At 43.5% G+C, this 16,394-nt stretch overlaps 1 protein-coding gene across 6 annotated transcripts; it reads left to right on the top strand.

The window, feature by feature from the left end:
• Positions 1-1,072: 1,072 nt before the first annotated feature.
• On the top strand, positions 1,073-15,866 carry mcf2b (MCF.2 cell line derived transforming sequence b). 6 transcript variants are annotated; one of them, XM_031857202.1, is made up of 27 exons: positions 1,073-1,189; positions 1,294-1,622; positions 3,279-3,413; positions 3,661-3,777; positions 4,053-4,202; positions 4,316-4,440; positions 4,619-4,733; positions 4,848-4,967; positions 5,227-5,418; positions 5,788-5,979; positions 6,056-6,227; positions 6,504-6,592; positions 6,905-7,005; positions 7,180-7,246; positions 7,338-7,441; positions 7,552-7,621; positions 7,744-7,836; positions 7,984-8,076; positions 8,625-8,750; positions 9,045-9,260; positions 9,479-9,571; positions 9,709-9,787; positions 9,905-9,950; positions 12,146-12,318; positions 12,949-13,064; positions 13,461-13,573; positions 13,708-15,866. In XM_031857202.1, the coding sequence occupies exons 2-27, from the start codon at positions 1,572-1,574 to the stop codon at positions 13,787-13,789; spliced, it is 3,030 nt and encodes a 1,009-aa protein (XP_031713062.1). In that variant the 5' UTR covers positions 1,073-1,189; positions 1,294-1,571; the 3' UTR covers positions 13,790-15,866. The 6 variants fall into 6 exon arrangements, with proteins under 6 accessions (XP_031713062.1, XP_031713061.1, XP_031713059.1 ...); XM_031857201.1 differs by having other exon boundaries at positions 1,074-1,189; positions 1,378-1,622; positions 7,338-7,453; XM_031857199.1 differs by having other exon boundaries at positions 1,074-1,189; positions 1,374-1,622; positions 7,338-7,453.
• Positions 15,867-16,394: the final 528 nt, after the last annotated feature.

Here is a 16,394-nt window from a genome sequence, read left to right as displayed (position 1 = left end):
TTAGTTGTTATATGGAGAAAAAACATTTGAATGTATCAATTTTAACCAAAACAAAGCACTATCAATACAAAATGACACCCTCTTTTAACAGAAGTTGATGAGAATAGATAGGGAGCAGACATACATAGGCTACAGAGTGAATTACCCTCATGTTAGGACATGGTTAGATAAGCCCAAGTTGGCATTGCTCCCATGAGAGGTTTTATTTAGGACCAGCTGAGTGAACGCACATTAGGATGCTGAGCCTTTTTAAAGACCAAACACTAATATGTGGATTGTCTCATGCGGTGCGTCAGCCAAAGGGCACAACCAGCAAAAACAATTATTTAGGACAGAAAGAGATGAAAAGATGCACACCGATAAGATGAGGTACATTACATGAAGCTATAGTATAATATGAGATAATGTACAGGTGAAATGAGCCCATGCAATCATAGCAGATGAACAGAAACAACAACAAGTCTACACTGACACTCTGTGAAGCTATCCTTGAGCTAAATGGTTCTAATGTTGCACTGGCCTTGACTTAATGGATATGAGCATATGATCAGCAGTCAGCAGGTCCATTCATGCACAGCAGTTTATTTTCAAAGGATCATTTCTTATTAGTTCATTTGTTGCCTCTGTCTGCGTGTGTGGTTTTAGATCTGCAAAGGGAAAGCAGACTCATTATTAATCACCCAAAACATATTGTGGGATACTAAGGTCAATCAAGCATTAAAGAAGCAAAGAACTCACAGGACTCTCGCGTTTATTTAACGTTACACACGGTTTGGAACAAAGTTTTTAGGGGCATTAACACCACAAACTAGTGCACACACAGAAAACCCTGGAGTTGTTCTGGTGTTGTATACTCTGCTGGGTCTGTATTTGATGGGAAGCTGGAGGTGACAGGTTATATAGTGCACAGAGAGTGGGAGGAGGGCGGGGGCTTGTCAATGGGGGACCGACTGTAAATCTTTGCTCCGAGGCCCCCTAACTGCACCATGATTGCCGTTTATGTCAAAAGGTGATCCAGAGGTGGTTTACAATCTAATGAGTAACGAGCGCCATCTAGCGGATCCAGGGAAATGACCCAATAGCTACTATCTCTCTTTCTCTTCTGTTCCAGCCAGTGCTTCATAGCCAGTATATCTCTGTTTAACAATTACACATAACAGAGAAAAAGTCATCTTCAAGTTGGGAAACGGTAAGACAAATTATCCTACAGTAGTGTGAGATAGGGCAGTTATACTTATTAAATATGAATATTACGAAGTCATAATGAAAATGTAATTAAAGCATCGTTTATAGGCCTGTTGAGGGGTCGTTAATAACAAGATGGACATCTGTGCAGCTGTGGAGCGACACACTTATTGTGGCTTTGACGTCAGGTAGGTGAAACACATCCCACCTCTCCTGGTCCAGAGGAGAATTGCGTCTGCTGAGGACTCAGCGCGCTGCTCGGCCCGCCCGGACACTGCAGTGTGGGTTACCTTGCCATCGCTGCGGCTGCTCGCTCCCGACACCACGTCCCGCCGCAGACTTCCCGGGCCCGGGGAGATCAGGGGAACAGGGAAGCGCCGAAAGCCATGGCCGAGTCCAACCCGCTGCGGGGGTTCCCCCGTCTGCGCCGAGCCGCGGTAAGCTCCGCTCGGGAGGTGGGGAGGTGGGGAGGCTTCAAACGGGGCGGCGAGGACACTGCAGCAGAGAGAGGAGCAGGGAGATAGACGAGCTGCTCTTAAGACAGTTCAGTGCTGCGACACAGAGGTTGGGGATGTGCTCTTAGTACAGCGCAAACTGCATCCGATATTTAAAACCGGTCGGCGAAGAGACCGGTCCGATGGCAGTTAAATGTCAAGAGGCTGTGTGCAGGACAGGGCAATGACAAACGTGTGTGTGTGTGTGTGTGTGTGGGTGTCTGTAACTGCAGATATACAGGACAGCGTGTGTCTCTATCAGCTTTGGGCACTGCAGTCTGCCGACAGTTACTGTGGAGTGTTTTCAAGTTATGCACCCTTATGTAACAGATTTGGGAATATGCGTGAAATACTTGATGCCCACAATCTAAATGCAGTTGTGGAATGCAATCATCCAATAACACCGAGCATGGCTGCTTCAGGAGCAGGTTCATAATGATGACTTGGATGACTTTGGTACAAAAGGCTAAAGGTAGGCCGAAGTGAGTTGGAGAGAAAGCTGTGTGTATTTGTTGTAAGGTCAGCAGTTTCCAGTTTAAAAGGCTATGTGATTATTACAACACACATGAAGGCAGATACAGTGCACTTTCCCTGCCAGGTCTGTTGACTATAGAATGGAGCAAAGTGCAAAGTAAATGTGGGGTGGACAGCAGGTATTTTGGGGGAGAGGAGAGGAGAGGAGATGAGAGGAAAGGAGAGGAAAGGAGAGGAGAGGAGAGGAAAGGAGAGGAAAGGAGAGGAGAGGAAAGGAAAGGAGAGGAGAGGAGAGGAGAGGAAAGGAGAGGAGAGGAGAGGAGAGGAAAGGAGAGGAGAGGAAAGGAGAGGAGAGGAGAGGAGAGGAGAGGAGAGGACATGGGGCAGAAAGACGGCAAGCAGGTGAGGAAGAGTCATCACAATTGGTACACTTGGTTGCTGCTCAGTCGTCATCAAGCTTGTGGAACTTTCAGCTGGACAGAACTGGAAGTAATAAGATAGTAAGTTAAAAGACAACGGCCCCGTCTACTGATCCTTGTGCCACTGTGCTCAATACAGAGATATATACTATATGTCTCTATAAAGAGACATAAAGACAGACACAAAAAAGGGATGTTGTGATAATAACAATAATAATACGACAGATCAATGTTTGTATAGAGACGGTAAAGGGAGGGCATGCAAGGCACTTTATAAGGAAGAAGAGTGACGAAGAAGCAGAGTCAGTCGAAGGAGGAGCTGACTGTCAGAGAGCTGCTCCCTGATTGACACAGAGAGATGCTGATGCTGTGTTGAGCTTCGCTCGACCGCACGACTGTCAACACTCCTGACTGACTGTCCGACTCCTCTCATCCTGTGCTCCTCTGCCCAAATCCGGGGATGTGGTGGAGGATAAAGCCACAGAAGTCAGTTTAGCACATTGCTTGGCTGACATTAAGACATTTCCCCTAAATATATTCATGGTCTGTCCTCACGTCTAAAAGCGATTGTAAATTGTCACCTAATGCATTTTTAATTACTATACCTTTCATCCTTTGCTCTCTTTTCTTTTCTAGTCCACTATTAACCTGCGTCTAATCATCTAATAACACGTAGCTGAATACCATAATACACTTCCTTTTTCAGACCTCATTTCCAGGAAATCTGCATTTGGTGTTGGTGCTCCGCCCCACCGGCTTGTTTAGCTCTACCCCGAGTCCGTCTTCAAGCACTGACCTGGGCTTCCGCTTCAGCCAGGATGACTTCCTGTTAAAGATGCCGGTGAGAAGGGGTTAAAATTGAGGGATGGGAGAAAATTATTCCTTGTTTTCACGTAAACATATTTATTTCATTTATCCGACGCAGCACAATCCTGTCTCAGCTCGAGTCCACGCCCCACACACTCTTCCTGTCCATTTTGAGAAACAGTAGATGCTCTTCTCTTATTTCCTCTAACTACATGCTGCCAAACGCACAAGTTGAAACATGATGTTGTCTCACTGGATGCCTTGTGGTTCTGTGCTTTTAGGTGGTGATGCTGCGTTCAGTCGGTGACCTGCTGCGGTACATCGACGAAAACCACCTGACAACAGACTTCACCGCAAAAGTGGAGTACTGCCAAAGTGACTGGATCGTCCTCCGCACGGTATACCCTTCTGATACCAGTCAATTCACCAGAGCGTGGAATGCTGCTGTTGAATATAAAGAAGTTCAACAGAAATGAAATCCATGTTTGCACAAGCTGCAAACTTCCCTAATGGGTTTTGCAACTAAAATTAAAAAAACAATCATGAGCCCTTCTTACAGGCCTTATTTTTGTTCTTGTATTTGGCTAAAACTACTCAATTTGAAAAACCCATTTTAATTAGAAGTGTGTGTGTGTGTGTGTGTGTGTGTGTGTGTGTGTGTGTGTATCTGCAGGCCATTGAGACCTTTGCGGTGACAGTGAAGGAGATCGCCCAGCTGCTGCAGGGCTTTGGATCAGAGCTATCTGAGACCGAACTTCCGGATGAAGCCAATGCCATCGAGTTCCTGCTGCACTCCCACACACACCGATACAGACAGATGAAGGTCTCCCCTGGCTCTTCTCACTTTCCTCTCTCACTCTGTGTCTCTGTGTCTGGCAGTTTTGTTTTTTTTTTGATTTCATTTGTCTTTTCTTGTTGTTTGCCATGTTATTTCAGGACGATATCCGGAGCGTGACGAAAGAAGGTAGGCTGCTGCTGTCGAACCTGGAGACTGTCAAAGCCTCTAAGAGAGATGTAGAGGAGGAGCGGGACATAAAATCAGACATGGACACAGTCCAAAGGTACAGACATCTTCTTTAGAGAAAGAACTTTTGCACAAGACAAGTTTTAAATGAAGTTAGTAAGATAGTAGTGAGAGAAAGAGGAATAGATGAGAGGATTTAGAAGACCCACCCTGACACTAACATCCTATTAAACCAGACAGCTTGTGTGAACGTCTGTGTATCGCATGTGTTTCAGGCTCCTGGCTCAGCTCAGAGACATGGAGGAGGCGTTTGATGGCTTCTTTGAGAAACACCACCTGAAGATGCACCAGTACCTCCAGCTGCTGCACTATGAAATGAGTTTTCAGCAGGTGTGATGATTAGTGTCTGTCATATTAGCTGTGTATGTTGCACTGCTGTGACGATTGACTCTGTGTGTGTGTGTGTGTGTGTGTGTGTGTGTGTGTGTGTTTGTGTACGTGTAGATGGAGGAGGCACTGGAGAGGATCAGTGACCAGGAGACGGACATTGCCTCTGTGGGAACCACGGTGGTTCAGACAGAACAGCTACTGATGGACCTGGAGATGCTGGACACATGCGCTCAGGTCACAAACAAAGTCACACAACAAGCGCACAATTTCAGCTTGAGGTGTTGTTTGAAGGAAGAGACCGAGCAGAGCAAAATGCTCTAATAACATGTCTTGTCTCTGATGTCAGACGGTCTGATAGTGTCGTATCAGTACGATGCTAACTTCTGGGTTGGCCTACAAAAAAACTGTCATTTCTGCAGCACTCCTGTTACAGACAACCATGAGTGTCTTCTTGCATTCGGTTTAAACCTTTAAGTGTGTGTTTGTGGCTCAGGAGGAGATGGGCCACGCCCAGGTGCTGATCCTGCACGGCCACCAGTTGGCCGCCAACCACCATTACGCCCTGGCGCTCATCGTCCAGCGCTGCAACGAGCTGCGACATCACTGTGACATCATCACCACTGCCGTACGCACCAAGCGGGCCTCGCTTACCCGAGCACGAGACCTGCTGCTCCGCCTTGAAGGGGTAAAAATGCTGCCACGACACACAAACATGCAAACTCACAATTATTGATGCAAAACAAAAACATTAAAGAGTAATTCATTGTTGACCGTGCATGCTCTGTTTCAGCAAAAACAACATAATTCTCACAAATGTAGGTGTGCAATGTCACCAAATCTGTATCCATCCATCTTAGATTTGTGCTCCTCAAAGACAGCTAATGTTTTGTTTGAGTGTCATGTCTGACATAACGGGGGCAAAAGTCTTAAAAGGACAATTGTTCAATATCCTCATGTGAACCTTTTCTTTGTTCTTTGTTTTAATCACATTAAAAAATGTGCCTGGATCAAAACGTGTTCTCTTGCGTTGTGTCCTGTGTTTGTGTGTGCGCAGGCCCTTCGGTGGTGTGACGATGGCGCCTATGTCCTAGCCAGTCAGATGGTGGACAAGTTCCAAACCAGAGAGGGAGCTCAGGAGGCACTGCAGTACCTGAGCTCTCACCAAGAGAGGGCGCCATCTGCACTGAAAAACAGCCAGGACATTCTGAGCCTGGAGTTTGAAGCCATACTCACCCCACAGCTGCAGGTAACCCACCGCTACTGAACACCAGCACTCCAGATGATCCGCTTCTCCGCTCAACTTACACCTCTTTTCTCTCTAGTCCCAAATTTCCATGGTAACAGAGAAGCTGAACGCGGTGCAGTCCATGATCAGAAACAGAGAGCAGTGTCTGAGGAAGCTGGCGGACGTACAAGTCAGACCGATTCAGCTGGTGGCCCCCAGGCCTGAACCTGAGCAGCGCTGCAAGTCACCCCTCTTCTCCCCCAAACATGGTACGACCCACCTCAACTGCTCCTTTTCTCATCCCATAGCTGTTTACACTTATTTTTGTAGTGTGGATTTGTTTTCACGGTTTAGAATCTGTCTACTGTCTGCCGTTGAATAGGATGTTATTATGATACAGTTATCTTAACTTCGCTCCTGCACTGCATTTGACATTTAGCACCCCGTTTTGTTTTCTATTGTATATCTCATGTGCAGTATTTAGTTTGCAATTCCTCTTCGCTCCATTATCACTCGTTTGTGTGCCTCTGTGATTCTCCCCACAGGTGTAGACTTTAACGTCCTGAACTCCAAGTTCTCTTTTGACTTGCTACCTGGCAAAAGAGCCGCGAGGAGGAACAACAGCCAACGCAAGGTGTGTGTGTGTGTGTGAGTGTTTTAAGCCGACAGTAAGATGGATTGCCTTTCAATTTTGTACACGCATTCATGATCCTTAGAGGATGAATCCTAATGACTTTGGTGATCCTCTGACATTTCCTGTATCAATATGAGGTTCACATTTGTGTTTTAGAGTGAAATGTCTCAACAACTATTGGATAGGTTGTTTTGTTTTGTTTAGTGTTATCAAATGTTAGCAGCATAATGTTATTGATTAAAATAGGCCCATGTTACAAATGTGTCCACGGCTCCAAGCTTAAAAAAACCTGTTTAATATGTGTTTTGTCAGATCGAGGTGATGCATGACTTCCAAGGCAACCGCAGCTGTGTGTATGGCTCCGCCCCTGAAACAGATTCAGAGGCAGAAGACAATCCAGAGCAGCTCACGCGGTACGCAGTCTTTCCCCTGTCACACATGATCCTTCACCTAAAGCTTGACCTTTTACTCTAATTTTCCACTGTATTTGTACTTCTTTTGTTGCCGATGTCACAGTGTGCATAGTGCTTTAGCATAGTGTTTTGTTCAGTTTTTGTCAATTTTTCTCTCATTCTCACTTTTACCAGCCATATTATGAAGGAACTGATCGCTACAGAGAGGATCTATGTGGACGAGCTGCTCTCTGTCCTTCTGGTGAGTTGATTTTAGATTATGTTTATGACATTTTGTGATTCCTGTTTTCAAGTTCTCTGGTCCTGTGATCGGTGTTATCTCCTCTCCTCAGGGCTACAGGGCAGAGATGGAGGACCCATCCATGTCTAATCTTCTTCCTCCAGCTCTACGCAGCCAGAAGGACGTTCTCTTTGGCAACATGCCAGAGATTTACCAGTTACACAGCAGGCAACTCACGCACACACACGCAAGCTGTCACAGAGTTGTCCTTGTCTCCCCGTCTTTTCATGCGAATCCAATTTCCTTTCATTTTCCTCTACATTTAGGATCTTCCTCCAAGATTTGCAGGGTTGCCTGGAGACACCAGAGAGGGTGGGGACTTGCTTCCTGCAACGGGTAAAGAAAAAATGAGGAGAAACACTGGAACTTTATGTGAAGTGATATGACATAACATATCTAATAGTACGTGGGTATGTGTGTGTGTGTGTGTGTGTGTGTGTGTGCGTGTGTGTGAGCAGAAAGAGAAGTTCCAGGTGTATGAGCGTTACTGCCAGAACAAGCCTTGCTCTGAACTGCTATGGAGACAGTGCTCTGATTCACCATTCTTCAAGGTAGTATGAAAGTCATTAGGATTAGTGTTGATAGCAGACTTGATCTTGAGATTGTTTGCTTGTAAAGCTGTTTCTTATTTTCAGAACCCAATAATGTTCTCCAGTTATGCCTTGTTCATTCAGCAGTCTCTCTGTCTCACTCTGCAGGAGTGCCAGAAGAAGCTGGACCACAAGCTGGGTCTGGACTCTTACCTCCTAAAACCAGTCCAACGCCTCACCAAGTACCAGCTGCTCCTCAAGGTTTTGTACATCTGAGTCAGTCAGTGATGGAGCGTCACCCAACACCATGCACGTTAAAGAGATTTAGTTTTTAGGTGCCATCATGAAGGCAAATTTTTTTTAGTTTACATGTGCATCATTTCAGAAAATCAAGAAGAAGAGTCTGCAGTCATGCTAGCTAAATGCTAACATCAGCATGCTAACATGTTCACCTTGTTTACCATCTGAGTTTATCGAAAAGTTAAGGGATAACAGAAGTTATTGCAGTTCATCTTGGCGGACACATGAATGTCTGAACAAATGTCATGGTGATAAATCCAATAGTTGCGATATTTCACTCTGGATCAAATTGGTGGACTGCAATCAGCTGGACAAAGGGCCGATGGCACAGAGAGCCAAGCAATCAAGACATTTATACCAACAGCATAGCATACACACTGCTAAAGACAGATGAGAAAACTTATTTTAAATGGGCACAGAGACATATTGACAACGTCCATGCCTGTAGACTACATTAGTTAAACTGCAAAAGCGCTGACCTGTCATCCTGTGTCTCTGTCCTGGGTCAGGAGCTTTTGAAGCACTGTAGGGAGGAGCGACACCGCTGTGAACTCCAGCAGGCTCTGGACTCCATGCTGGAGCTGCTGAAGTCTGTCAACGACTCCATGCATCAGATAGCCATCACTGGATACCAGGTACCAACCAGTCAAATCAAAAGACAAGATAGAGTGGACAATTAGATTGTGTTATCTTATTTCCCATTGTTTTATTCTCTTCTACCTTAGGCATTAATTAAATGTAACTATTAAATGAAAGTAAAAAGTTTTATGTTCTTGGAAAATTCCAAGTAACTGGCTTTATGTGCTGACATTGTACTGAAGGATGTTAACATGTCATTTCATTTTGTGCTCCAGTCTGCTCAGAAAATAAAATGTCTCACATGTTGGTTCAGTTCATCTACTTCTTCTCCGTTCACCTGTCTGTCCCAGGGGGACCTCAGCCAGCTGGGCCGAGTGGTGATGCAGGGAGGCTTCAGTGTGTGGATCAGCCATAAGAGGGCAGCGGTGCGAATGAAGGAGCTGGCCAGGTTCAAACCCATGCAGAGGCATCTCTTCCTCTATGACTTTGCCCTGCTCTTCTGCAAGCGCAGAGACGAGGACACTCACGAGAGGACACCCTTCTACAGCTTCAAATCCTGCCTCAAAGTAACAATATATAATAAACTCACTTCACTAGGTACACCTAACTACATCCAATGAAATCCAATTCAACAGCCCTGCAATAAATCCTCCTTTTATGAAGCTTACCATGTCCTTTTGTTGAATTGTACTGCATATTATTGGTGAACATGGTATAATAAATGTAGAGTCAGTAAGGATGACAGCTGATCGGGAAATGTAGTTACTTTTCTTTCTTTCTGTAGATGAGTGCAGTGGGAATCACAGAAAATGTGAAAGGAGATGTGAAGAAATTTGAAATCTGGTACAGTGGCAGAGAAGTAGTGTACATAGTTCAGGTATTTGATCTTTTGATTTCTATTTTCTATCTCTTATTTTGTGTTTCAGTGTGTGTACCTTTAGCTTATTCACTTGAACCTCTCTTGTGGTTATGGTCTCTATGTGTGTGTGTGTGTGTGTGTGTGTGTTTGTCTAGGCTCCCACACTGGAGGTCAAAGTTGCCTGGCTGACAGAGATCCGAAAAATTCTCACCAACCAGCGGAAAATGTGTCAAGGTTTCTATTACTCACATGTTTCCTTCTGTCTTTGAAAAGCCTGATTTTGTTTTAGTTTTAACTTGTACTCAGCTCTGGCAATATGTCTGTGTTTTCTGTCTCTTCTCCTTTTCTCAGATGAGACTCCTTCTCTTCAACTTTCGGACAACACCCTCTCTGACAGGTGATTCTCTCTGCATGGCATCCTATTCGTCCTCTGTGTCAGTTTATGACCTCCTGATGTGTAGTGGTGGGGATGGGTCAACTCACTTTTAATTCAGTTTCAATTCAGAAATTGATTTACAACTTGATACATTAAGGAAAAGACTTCTCTCACCTATAGTGTTCATGATATAAATTAAATTTCTGAAATAACACCTCAATTTCACCCACCTGCCACCCAATCCAAAGCATCATGATAATATGTATGCAGTGTGTTCAAGGTATTGGATGAGTTTGTATGTGTGCAGTGTGCGTCTGTGATGTATCAGGATCTTTTTCATTACCCTTCAGAACTGGTTTTCATGACTATGTTGCCAAGTCCTGCAGATGGCTTTAACACTGTCCGTGGTGCTGAAATGCCACGCGTCTGAATTTCAGCACCATGGAGAGCGCTATACACCGTATCAACTGCAAAGACCCAAATTCTATACCATTGCAATCAACACCTTACCAGGCTGCTTCAACAGCTCTTTAGTGTGTGTCAGTCACAGGGTGAGTAAATAAGAAACATGTGTGTTGAGTGTACATTTTGTATGCTTAAGAGAAAACTGACAAAGTTTAAGTCAGAGAAAATTGTTGGAACACTATCCAAGGTTTCCCAAGACGTTGCTCTGATGCTTGCTGGTCATTGAAAGCACTGGTTCTCAAGGAAAGTGTCAACATGGATGTGTGTTTGTGTTTTTGTAGGAGAAACTAATGTTCTGTTTACTGATAGCATGCTAGCATCTCACACATTTGATGAATGGTGAAGTCTTCTGAGCTTCACAGTTATCATTGTGTAGGGAAATTATTCGGTCAAATGAAAATGAGAAGATCAAAACCAACACTCCACTGATCCTTCTAACAACTATTTTTTTGTGTAGCCAAAGCCTGATATAGCGCATTCCTTTGTGCCATATATCTCCATTGTCCAAAAACAATTAAAAATACATCAATAAGTTGCACTGTTGCACTTGCTGACATGTTCCTTCATCACCATGAACAAGGGCACACTACTTTCTATTTAGTCAATCCCACATACACTAGCGCATCGATTGTGAATTAATCCGCAGCTAAAATTAGTCCCCAAAAAATGCACTCTTACTTACTGATTGAGAAACGTTTGTCAAGAACTACAGGGCCCAGCTGTTTTAGGGAATTACAGAGCCTTTTGGAATCGTGAACTGCATCTTTTTAAAGATTTGCATCTTCCGTAGCTTGGGACAAGGGAAGTCAGAAAGCACGGAGAGATAGACTAACATTTGTTGGTTTTGGTCTTTTCCTCATGCCAGCCATATCCTGAAAGTGGATACACTCACAAAGACTCAGTTCAGTTGTCAAAGTATATGAGCATGGGATAATCGTATTCAGAGAATGTTTTGTGGGATTTTTGATTGTTACTAACAGATGCAGGATAAGATACTATGAATGTCTCTTTGTTAATAATTTGTGTACACGACCGAGGTGCGGTCACATAGCATTTGTAAGTAATTGAAGTCTTTCGACCATAGAAATAGAATAGGATTGGAATATCTGTGGTCATTTCAATAGTACAAAAGAAAACGGCGATGATTGTTGTTAGTTTTCATGGTGACAAGACTTGTCAATTGGCCGTAAAGCGTTCTTGCAGCTCGCTTAGGAGAGAGATCTGCGGCGACAGATGGCTGGCTAGTTAGCTAGTTAGCTTGTCCTTCTCCGTAGCGCCGAGGAGTGAGGCGGATGGATCGTTAGAAATGGCCGCGACTCTAACCATCCTTCTTCATTGATTTAAATGGGAATGTCCGTTCTAGTCCTATTTTATTTCAATGGTTTGTACTTCAATTAGCAGATGTGTAGGCTTTAACATATTCAGACACAGTGACTTTTAAACATTTTTCTGTGTTTGTCTTGATTTTCTTACATTGGACTATGTGCAAACTACAGGCCTACTACTTAAAGTCACACTGTGAATTATTTGCAAATGCTATTGAATCAAGGCCTTGTATGTGTGCAGAATACTGTGTACTCAAAGTAATACTTCCATATATTGCAGCGATCTCGAATATATGTGATTGTGAACTTAATGGAATGCTGTTTTAATTTACAGAATGCGAATGAGCTCGTTTTGTGACACCGTGGATGTTGTTGTTGTTGTTGTTTGTTGTGGTCGTGTCTTGTTCCCATGGTGATGCGGTTTAGTGCATCAGAGATGTGTGTGTCGTGGGGCGGAGCGTCGGTGGGAGGCTGCTCAGCGTGTCTCCCTTTTCCTCACAGCTCCTCCGTGACGAGTTACTCCCACAGGCTACGGGGGGAGGAGTCAATATACACAAGCCCCACCCACACGGAGCCCGTAGTTCACTCACCTCGACGCAGTGAGTCGCTGAGACAGATGACTTTATAACATTTTAGTACATACAGTAATTACACATTTCCTTTTGAAAACCTTTTGCTCTTCTAAAGACTTTCTGGTCCTTCTTTCTTTGGACAGATGATACCTCTCAACTTTAACTTTGACATTGTTTTTAAGGGGGAATTTGTTTTATTGCCAGGGCAAACACAGAACACACTCCAAATAAAATATAGGACATGTAAAAGATGATAAAATGCTAAAAACCTTACAACAGAGAATCATGAACATTTAACCCTTTGACCCCTTCTTGTTTACAGATTGGGGTAGTGTTAACTTGAATGTCAGCTGATTATAAATATTTGTAGCCCTGAACCTTTCCAATGACCCGACCATTAATAGTGGTCTCATTGGAAGTGTAGGGCTTCACTTTAAAGTTAATAAACATTTATTTACATTTCCTAAAGTAGGTTTGTTTGAAATATAACAGAAGAATAATTTAGTAGTTTTCATGAACGTCCTGGAAGGACTGAAATATGTCTTTGTCATGGGTGTCATTTTTCACAGTGGATACTCATAGATCATGGAATATTAGTGATTCAGAAGTTTATAGCGCTACCGTTGTTAGTCATCTCAGCCATCTTGTCACCTGCAGCTTGGCCTGTTCCTGCCCACTCAGTGGCCATCTGTGAGGGTCTGGAGGACTGGGGTGTAGCTACAGACCTCTCCAACTTATCGGACTCAGACGAGGAGGATCAACCGGCCCCCCTGGTGAGAGTTTATTAGTCATAACACAATACTGGAGAAGTGATCTGTTGTTTAGTCTACTTTGGGAATATATGAACACTCAGCCTTGCAGCTATAACAGCTACTTACAGACCACAACGAGTGCTATTGGTTGGCGACACCAAGGCTACAGGTCCTGCCTGAACCACGGAGAGCTCGACTCATCTACCGATCTGTCGCCTCCCTCAACTGGGTGGCACTGATGACCAACAGCTTGGTGGGCAAACACTTGGCACTTATTGGGCAAACAATTGGCCGAAAATTGCCAGTTGGATGGCAATGGAACCTGTATTCGATATAGAGTTAGGACTGCTGTGCATGTGGAAAAGTATCAAAATGTGCCATTCTCCTGCGTTGTTCTTGTCTTCTCTTGTGTTCCAGGTGGCGGGCAGGTACAGGGTCATGGTAGAGAGCAGCATGGCCAGCACTGATGACATCATCTTTAACTGCGGTGATGTCATCCAGCTGCTGCATGAGGAAATGTCGGGAATGTGGTAAAATTTGTTTCAGAAATGTTTATTGCACACAATCTTGAATTGAATTGTGAACAAACCTGAAAAAAAATGGAATTTATGGTAAAATAGTCACTTTTTATGCATCCTTGTTGTGTTTACGTGTGGAATCGCAGGATGGTGAGGAATGTAAGTCGTGGGGAAGAAGGCCGTGTTCTACCTGAGGACCTGAACAGGATTCTGGGAGAGACCTGCTAAGAGCCAATCAGAACAGAGGATAGATGACACACACACACAGACTCCATCAACTACCTGATCAAAAAGGGACACGTGACACTGCAGAGATGTTCATCAGATTGAAGCACATCAACTGCACATTGTACTCTTCCAACTACTGTGACATCGTCACCCTCAGAAGGCTGTACAATGCAGGATGGACCTCAGAAGACCGTAACAATGCAAAGCACATATGTGGAACCTTGTTTCCTTCATCTCTCTTTTCCAGCAGTAGATTATCTGGACTTGGAGTTATAACAAAAGACGTTGAACTTTTATTGGACAAGTTTTATCATTTCTATTTTCTTATGAAGTATGACCGAAATCATGCGTATGCCTATTAACATATCATTAATGTTCATGTGCCAAACAGCTCAGCTAATTAGCGTGGCTTCTTTTTGTATAAAGCGGTCAGTTATAGAAAATAGCTTTACTTTGTGGTGTCATTGTTTTCAATGAATTCAAACCTTATTCTTACAGCAGCCAGCTACGTCACTATGCATGTCGCCATGCTTACCCCATCTCTTATAGGCAAAAGCAGACATTTAGCATCCTCTTGGTGAATGTACATGACAGGAAAAAAACAAGGGAAGAAAAGAATATTCAGCAATATTCAGTCAAGGTCTCCCCATTCATATCAGCCATAGTGGGTTTGTTTTGCTACTTAGTGGTGTTGGTGTATGTGAAAATGTCATTGCATGCCCTCTAAAGATGATCTCGCCTTATGATAGCAGGAAAAGTACAGGTGTAATTAATAACATTAGCAAAGGCTGCATTCTATTCAGCCTTGGTCTGGTGCACGATGCCTTAGTGGGATATATTTAAATGGGGCAGAGCCTTCGTTAATATTAATAATTCGTTATTAGTTCCACTTGTTCTTCTCCTGCTATGACAAGAGAACATGTTCCCCGTGACAAAAGGTCTATTGATGGAGCACTCTTTGTCAGTATTCAGTATGAACTATCTGGGTCTGGGGAAAGTACTGCAATATTTTTGCAATTTATTTTGCTGCTGTTGATAATGTTATTATTTCTGTCAACATTTTTCCTTTGGTATGTGTTGATTTTAGATTGGCGATAATTCTGCAGCTCTTCCATCAAATGAATCTCGTCCTCTGCTGCAGCTGTTATTGCCACAGAGATGAGACGCGCTTTATGTTTCTGTTTGTTCGCTGCTCTGCATGGACAAATCACCGCACATGCCTGTTGCTTTATCTGTACTGCTATTTTACACCAACATGGGAATTATGCTCAGTGTTAGGAATAAATAAATTAGTGTAGAACTATAATTGCCAGCTGAACTATTACAGTTACATTGTGGATTACTACATGTATATGGACTTTGAATTAATTAGAAAAAAACATTCACGAGAGACTATTTTAACTTCTTTAAAACTGCCTGGTTTTAAAACTGCCGAGTCAGTTTTTCTGGACACTGTTAACAGTTGAGCAGCTTTCCCACCATATGTGCTGAGGCGTAATCTCTGAAGGGCAGACAAGTACAGTATATAACTTAAGTTACTGAAAGCTATTCAGTTAACTGTGAATATGTAAATGGTAAAAAAATTTAAAAAATGAGATGTTAAACTTTGGGCAACAGTCGTCTAAATGGTGAAACTTTTTTGGACAGTCAGATGTTGGCACTCATCTGTCAAGTGACCAAAGTTACATTCCTGCAGTATTTGCCACATCTTTATTAATCGAATCCCGCTGGTAACACTAAACTAAACTAAAGATTGACTTTAACCCTGAATAAGATTCATTTTCACCCACAGTGGGGACATTACACTCACGTGATAGTGAGCGCCGGACTGTCAAAATGAGGTGTGACCAATAAAACATTTCATCATGTTTCATTTATTTGATGTCCAACCAACACAGGCTATACTGTAACATCAGATGTATTAATGGTCAGGCTTCAATAAGTGTTTTCCACAGTACCTTCAACTGGTGATTGCTGCTTTTGCTCATTTTGCACTTTTTTGATATTTTGAATCATGTGAAAGCTTGTATCATAATGCCTATTTTCCTAAATATAAGCACAGGATTATTTGATTTGATTCAACCTGACTGCTGTGATTTCTTCCCCATGTAACATAGTGGAGGCTTACCGTCAGAGCTTCATACAGTGAGCGCACCCACACAGGTGTTTTCACTCATCCTGCCTGATTAGACCTCCTTTCAGGACTATGTTGGCGTGTACAGTGATTGTCACCTCCTTTACTCTGCTGTTAGTTTTGTTGCACCTATTGAGGCAGGACAGCTCACACCTTTATGATCCATGTGATCAAAATTCACCGCCAATTTATTTCAGTGTTTCAAACTGATTTTACCTTCTGCTAAACCTGCCCTTTTTTCACAGCTGAATTGTCAGCATATCTCTGCCCAACGTCCACCTGAGCAGAGGTCTAATCAGCAAGTGAGTGAGAACACCTGCGTGGTGAGCAGGCCAGGCCTCTGAACACCCACACAGGTGTTTTCAGCTAACCTGGCCGATGAGACCTTTCAGGACTGTGTGGGCCTGTATAGACTCATTGAGGGACATCTTCCGACCCACGCTCAACCTGAGCAAGAGGTTTAATTAGACC

Source organism: Anarrhichthys ocellatus, unplaced genomic scaffold (assembly GCF_004355925.1).
Source record: "Anarrhichthys ocellatus isolate YVR2014 unplaced genomic scaffold, GSC_Weel_1.0 scaffold18, whole genome shotgun sequence".
NCBI classification, from domain to species: domain Eukaryota; kingdom Metazoa; phylum Chordata; class Actinopteri; order Perciformes; family Anarhichadidae; genus Anarrhichthys; species Anarrhichthys ocellatus.
This window is presented reverse-complemented; position numbering and strand designations above follow the sequence as displayed.